This window comes from Mus caroli, chromosome 2 (genome assembly GCF_900094665.2).
Source record: "Mus caroli chromosome 2, CAROLI_EIJ_v1.1, whole genome shotgun sequence".
In the NCBI taxonomy this organism is placed as follows: domain Eukaryota; kingdom Metazoa; phylum Chordata; class Mammalia; order Rodentia; family Muridae; genus Mus; species Mus caroli.
The window spans coordinates 123294554-123301666 of record NC_034571.1 but is presented as its reverse complement, the minus strand read 5'-3'; the positions used below and the strand labels follow the sequence as shown (position 1 = coordinate 123301666).

The following is a 7113-nucleotide window of genomic DNA, read 5'->3' as shown; positions in this document are numbered from 1 at the left end:
ACATACTTACTATACACACTCCAGATCCCTGCTATAGACATACTTACTATACACACTCCAGATCCCTGCTATAGACAACATCTTCAATTGCTGTTTGGCTTTCTAGGTAGGTTATTTTTGTTTTTTTTTTGTTTTTTGGTTTTTCGAGACAGGGTTTCTCTGTGTACCCCTGGCTGTCCTGGAACTCACTTTGTAGATCAGGCTAGCCTCGAACTCAGAAATCCTCCTGCCTCTGCCTCCTGAGTGCTGGGATTAAAGGTGTGCGCCACCACGCCCAGCCATTTCTAGGTAGTTTTGTTCTTGTAAGTAGAGTTTCCCAAGTGGGTAGAGAGTTATTTGAGGTTGGGAGTGGGATTTGTTTTTGCTCTGTAACATCCTTGGCACTGAGAATATGACTTGGTTCCTATAAATGCTTGTAAGTATTGAACAGATGAGTCACTAGGCAGGACAATGAATGAACTGGTCAGTGATGAGTGGACGGGAAGGTGAGGAGGGTGAAGCACTTTCCTTTTTTTGAAAGCTTTCTTTCTACGATTACACAGGAAAGGAGCAAGATGAACGTGGTGAAACATTCCTCACCCATTATCATTAGAAACCTATGTTATATCCCATGACTTAGAAGGCTGGACCTTAGGTCTCCCTTCCTCTGCTAACAACAAAGAACTCACGTTGAATTCTTCTCTGAAGAGCTTATTGTCATCAGCCATTCTCCGGTTAATCTCCTCTTCCAGCTTGTCCACAGGCAGTGGTGGGTACTTCCTGTTGGTGCTTGGGGACCTGGCCAGAAGTGGTACACTTTGGGGCTCTGTGGTATACAAAAGGGAAGGTCAGTTAGGTGCCCTGGAGATGGGTGCAGGCCCTTCTGTGACAACTCGTGGTCTCATACTTTTGAAAAGATGGGGAAAAGAAGCAGAGATATGGCTGTCAGTAAAAGGTGTTTGATACCAAGTGTGGCAGCCTCAACTGGATTCCCAGAACCCACAAGATGGAAGCAGAGAACCAGCTCTTACATGTTAGCAAGCTCTGACCTCCACAATCGTGCCACGGCACACACATGCGCACACAAATGAGATAAATAATGGAAAGATATACGTAAGAGGATGGGGGATGTTTACGTCCTGATTTTCTTCTCTAGATGTTCCCCGTGTCTTACCCACATCCTCCGTGCGGCCATTTGACAGGCGGAAAGAGTTGGAATGACTCCCAGCTTGCTTGTATTTCTTAAACCTAATGAGAACATATTTGTAATGAAAAACTAGACACAGAGGTAAAGCACTGCCCTTGTATTCCTGCTAAGGACTCTGTCTTTCTAAACTTCCATCAATCAAACTTTTAAAAAAAGGGACATAGGTCAGGGACTTCTGAGGCCATTCCATTCTGTGGTGACTGGGTATCTTGGGATGGTCTTCCTTATACCTGGCACCCTGAAGTCCACTGTACATAACAGTATATTCCAGCCTGCATGGTTCCTCTGTGTAGCTTCAGCTCCATAACACACTTGTATGCACATGGTAACAGGAGGAATGTGGGCAAGTGTACACAGTGGGGGTGGGTGGACAGGGTGGGACAGTTACAGACTTCATAAAACAAACATTTTGGTGTTTTCTCAGTGCACTTGGAAGTCACAGGTTTAATGGAGACACACAGATGTCAAATTCTAGGGGGCACACTGAAGAACAAAAGGAGCACAGAGCAGGCTGGGCCCAAAGAAGGTAGTCAAGGCAGGAGTTGCAGCAGGAGGAGAACAAATGAACCACCATCTTCCTTCTCTTAGGTGTCCCTCCTTACTTTGTTCATCATCTAGGAGCTTCTGAAAGGTCAAATACTTTAACCTCTAAGACCAGCCAAGCAGACAAAGGACAGGGGCCCTAGAGAGGTTTGGCAACACAAGTAGATACAAAGTAAGCTTTTGTGCTGCATATAATGTTACCAGGAGCCTTTTAGGGTATTGTTTCAAAAGGACAAACCTGAAGATCTTGAACCGCCGGTCTGTCATAAGATATTATGGGAGTGGCCCATCTCCAAACCACTACTCGTCTCTAAGCTTTAGGCTGAACTAGAACTGGGAAACTTGGTTTGGACAAATAAAGCTGAGGAGAGAGAGAAGGTCTTAAGCAAGACTGTATTTCTAGAAACCATTTCTAAGCAGAGTTTAATCTAAGCACTGTAAGTCACTGTCCCTCTACTCAATGTCCCTATGTCTTTAGGCTCCTGTCTTCTGGACTATGTAGGCTTACTGAGACACCGGGGTATCAGAGTAGTCTAAGCAAATGCAGTAACATTATTATACTTACCTTAACATGTACAGAACTATGATAATAAACACGATCACTAGCAGAGAGGACAGGGCCACCATCACTGCAATAATTGGTGTCTCATCTGAAACCAAGAGAAAAGCATAAGGCATGACTTTTGTGCAATGAAGGGTTCAAGCTGGGAGCTCAGGAAGACACACTGATGCTGATGCAGGCTAGGGGGTGCTACCAACTAAACATTTCTGCAGATGGTGGGATGGGAAACACACACACACACACACACACACCAAGGGCACAGAATGTGAGACAGAAGTGGGAGGTGCAGAAATGCACACAGAAGAACGAGGAGCAAGTGCATGTGCTAGAGTATGCGAGGAAAGAACCCTTGGGCCACCTTAGAGCCATGGGCAGGAAGATGCTGCCCATCTCTGATACATCACACGTGTAACTTCCTGTGTCCAGACAATATTTGTCTTTTAAGTCAGAGACTCTTTTATTATTACTATACCATTTGAGCTTAACAGACAAACAAAACAGCAAACAACCAAAAATTGGAGGTACAAATCCTGGCAGGCCAGCAATTTAGGATCAATATTATACTCCTTCCCAGTCTCAATGAGTTCTGCCTAGAGAAAATCAGAAGAGGGAAGGAAAAAGATTGCTCTTTCACAAACCCAAGGTATTTCCTGGCACAGGGAATAGGATTACACAAGAGACACTGCTAGAACCTTATGTACCATGCATCATAGATACTAGGTGTCCCCATCCCCTTCTCCCACCTCTTCCCTCAGCTGCCTTTTGCTAGGACCCCAAGCATGACAAGTCTGGCTTGAGTGGACAGATAGTCAAACCTTCCATCCTTTCCACAGTTCTAGCTCAGTACCTAGCTACAATTCTCATGTAGCAGATCAGACCAGGTCAGGTCAGGTCAGGACACCACGTCTACTCTACATTAGAAACTGCATAAACGACCTGTATTGTGACGGATATGCCCCTTTATGTGAAGGCCAGCCCTGCCATGTTGTCTCTGGACAATGTTCAAAGATGTCATTGAACTCAAACCTTTTATCTTTTTGACTCCACTTATCCTGTCTCAGCAAACTCTTACAACTGTTGCTTGACTTTTCTCAATTTCCCTTTCTCCAGGTTCTCCTGATCCATTTTAAAGTTTATTTACTTATTCACTTTACATTCCTATCATGCTCCCAGCCCCCAGTACCACCTTTACTTCCCATGTAAGAGAGCCAACTCCTGACAGTATTAATGATACTCTGCTATGCTTGCAGACAGGAGCCTAGCATAGCTGTCTCTAAGAGGATCCATTCAGCAGTGGATGCAAACGGAAGCAGAGACCCACAGCCAAACATCAGGTGGATCTTGGGGAGTCTTTGGGAAGGTTGGGGGATAGAATTGAGTGAGGTAGATGGGTCAAAGACATCACAAGATCTCCTGATCCATTCACACTGACTTAGCAGTCCTCTGAAATCACTCAGCAAGGACACCAAAAACTGGCAATTACCAAATCTAATGGAAACAGTCCCATTTTCATCGGATTTACCCTCTTAACAGAATTCATTTAAAATATGTTCACAGAGTAGCAACTGTTGCTGGGTTATTTGGGACACTGAGAAAAGTACCCAGGCAGACAAAGGGCAGAAAGTGTACGTGGTTCCCAGACATGTCTTTTAAGCGGGGACAGGGATCTGGAGGAAACAAAGCAGAGCAGCAGCAGGGAGGCAGCAGAGTGTCTGAGATCTGTCCCTGCCCCTCACAGCCCGCACCTCAGCAGTGCACCAAGTAACAGGGCAAAGTGAACCACTAAGAGATCTGGACGAAGAGCTAACTCTCTAGACATAAGGAATGACAAGTGGAATGGCTCAGGGGTTTGGCAGGTTCAAGAAACATCACAAAGCCAGCACCATTCAAGCTGAAACTGGAGAGATAGGCAGGAGCCAGAAAACTTATTTATAGGCTATGGATGTGAGTATACTTTAATTCTGAATATGATGAGAAACAGTATTACTGGGAAACTGACACAGAAACGGCACAACGAAATCTGCCTTTGTTTAAAAGTTCTGCTAAACTGACTTACTAATAGCAGGAAGCCATCTCAGCAGAAAGCCAAGAGCAGTCTTCCAAGGAAAGAGAAATCAACTCAAATCCTGCTGGTAGGTTAATTAAGACGCAAACAGGAAGGAAACTGCTCTGACCAGATGACAGTCACTGGTGGGTTCTTGGAGCATGGTAAGAAGGCCTAAGTGGAGTGAAAGGAGGCTAGGAAGAGGGAGAGAGGTGCAGCCACTCACTCAATGAGGAATTTTACATGACCTATATATGCAAATAAAAGGAGCAGTCCTTGGAAAGAAAATTTGTTGCATACACATATAAACACTGAAATACAACCTGCTAAGTCTGTTCAAAGTTGTGCCTGCATATATGTTTCTAGGGGATGACCACTCAATTTTGGATAACTAATTACCTCTTTTGTTTTGTTTTGTTTTGTTTTTTGTTTGATACAGGTTTTCTCTTTGTAGCATTGACTGTTCTGGAACTCTTTAGACTAGGCTAGCCTGGAACTCAGAGATCAGCCTGCCTCTGCCTCTCAAGTGCTGGGATTAAAGGCATGTGCCACTACTGCCTGGCAAAATTTCTTCTTTAATGACTTATTTATTTTTTTACTTCATGTGCATTGGAATTTTGCCTCTATGAGGGTGTTGGATTCCCTGGAACTGGAGGTACAGATGGCAGCTGTGAACTGCCACGTGGGTGTTGGGAATTGAACCTGGGTCCTCTGGAAGAACAAACAGTGCTCTTAACCACTGAGCCATCCTCCCAGTCCAGCAGCAATTCTTAATTAACCAATTACTATTGTTTCTTTAAAAGAGCAACACAAATTCTTCACTATGGTATAAGATTCAGGTACTGACTACCTTTCTCTGACTGACTCTCAAATGCCTTTTCTGGTTTGGTTAAAGCTGGCATCCAGTAGAAGCCTACCTGTTACTTAGCTGATAGATATACTCAATGGATTTTGAGGGGCACTTGCGTTGCATGTGCAGGGCCCTGAATTTGATTATCATGATAAACAAAAACCATCAGATATCATTCAATATATTCATGGATTATTTTATCTAATACTCCATAAGTCCGGAGTATTCAGCAGTGACAACAAAACTCTTTGCCTTTATGAAACTTATTACTTTAGTGAAGAACATAAGCAATGAAGAGTGGAAGGAGGACTGGCCGAGCAAAACCGACAGCTTAAGTTTTGCTATCTGAAACCCTCTTGCGGAAGGAGAGAACTGGCTCTGAAAGCTCGCCTCTGAGCACCATCTGTGTATTGTGGCACATGTGTGCCCCTCATCCCCCGTTCCCTCCCCCAATACTTTTGTTAACTCTAGCACCGGAGAGATACTCAGTGTTTAGAGTACCAGATTCTGTTCCAGAAGACCAGGGTTAGATTGCCAGAGCCTACATGGTGGCTCGCAATCATCTGTAATCTAGTTCCAGGCGGCGGGGGCACTCGGCATGCATGTGGCACACACAGACACACGTACAATGAAATGTTCACCTCTCAAAAGCAAGTTCTCAAAAAGCCTGGTATGATGGCTGATTCCTCAAATGCCAGGAATCCTGTTCCCAGCCATGCAGGGAATGGTGGCCCAGGCCTTTAATCCCAGCATTTGGGAAGTAGAAGAAAGCCAGTCTTTGGGAGTTCAAGGCTAGCCTGTCTATATAGGTTCAGACCAGGCAGGCCAAATAGTGAGATCCTGTCTCAAAATTAAATAAACTAATCCACCAGTCATCTTTGTTTAAAGCACCCTAAAGACCTAGGCACAAAAACTTGAAACCCTTAATTCATTTGCATAGGTTATAATAAAAATTATTTCTAAACAGTTGACTCATTTCTTCAAACAGCTTTTGGCTTTGACCTTGAGACCAACCATTCTGACATCACTTTATTGTGCGTGGTTCAGAGAGCAGTGTAGGAAACAGATGTAAATAGATGCTGCATTATAAAACGATTAAGCCTGAGCAGTGATGTCATTCCACTCACTCAGCTTTTGGTTGCTGAGTTTAGGAACGTGAGAGCTGGAAAGGCGAGGGAACCTTGCACACAGTACAGACGTAAGGATAGATAGATGGATGTTCGGTAGAGGCTCAGAGTGTCCATTTTGCTGGTGTAAATACTCCCTTCTTACTTGGTCTTCATAAGCCTTCCAATTACTCATTGAAAACTGGATATGGTTAAGCAATAGAATTATAACAAGGAATCTGAAAAATTTTGATTTAATAAAATTGAAAATTAAGGGGCTAGGAAGTCAATCAGTGGGTAAATGGCTAAGTATGCAAGGACCTCCATTTGGATATACAGCGCACTGTAAAAAAACAAAACAAAACAAAACAAAACGCTCAGGTATGGAAGTACAAGCCTATAACCCTGAGCTGCAGGCTAGAGTCAAGGATCCTGTTATGGTTTGTATATATTCAGCCCAGGGAGTGGAAGGTGTGACCCTGTTGAAGTAGGTGTGGCCTTGGAGGAGGTGTGTCACTGTGGGTGTGGGCTTTAAGACCCTCATCCTAGCTGCCTGGAAGCCAGTATCCTGCTAGTAGCCTTCAGATGAAGATGTAGAACTCTCAGCTGCCTGGATGCTGCCATGTTCCCACCTTGATGATAAAGGACTGAATCTCTGAACCTAGAAGCCAGCCCCAATTAAATGTTGTCCTATATGGTGTCTGTTCACAGCAGTAAAACCTAAGACCGATCCCTAGGGCCTTGCCAGCCGGCCAGTCTAACTGAAATGGCAAGCTCCAGGGTTAATGAGAGACCCTGTCTCAAAAAAAAAAAAAAAAAAAG

At 44.1% G+C, this 7113-nt stretch overlaps 1 protein-coding gene across 5 annotated transcripts in view; it reads right to left on the bottom strand.

Annotated features, from left to right (window-relative positions):
* Positions 1-7113, bottom strand: part of Ptpra (protein tyrosine phosphatase receptor type A) — a 105159-nt gene that overhangs the window by 34507 nt on the left and 63539 nt on the right. For all 5 annotated transcript variants that reach the window (XM_029471239.1, XM_029471235.1, XM_029471247.1 and 2 more), the window contains 3 exons: positions 2295-2379; positions 1154-1227; positions 669-805 (listed from right to left, as the gene is read on the bottom strand). In XM_029471239.1, the coding sequence (XP_029327099.1) occupies positions 669-805; positions 1154-1227; positions 2295-2379 (296 nt within the window). The remainder of the gene's footprint in view (positions 1-668; positions 806-1153; positions 1228-2294; positions 2380-7113) is intronic.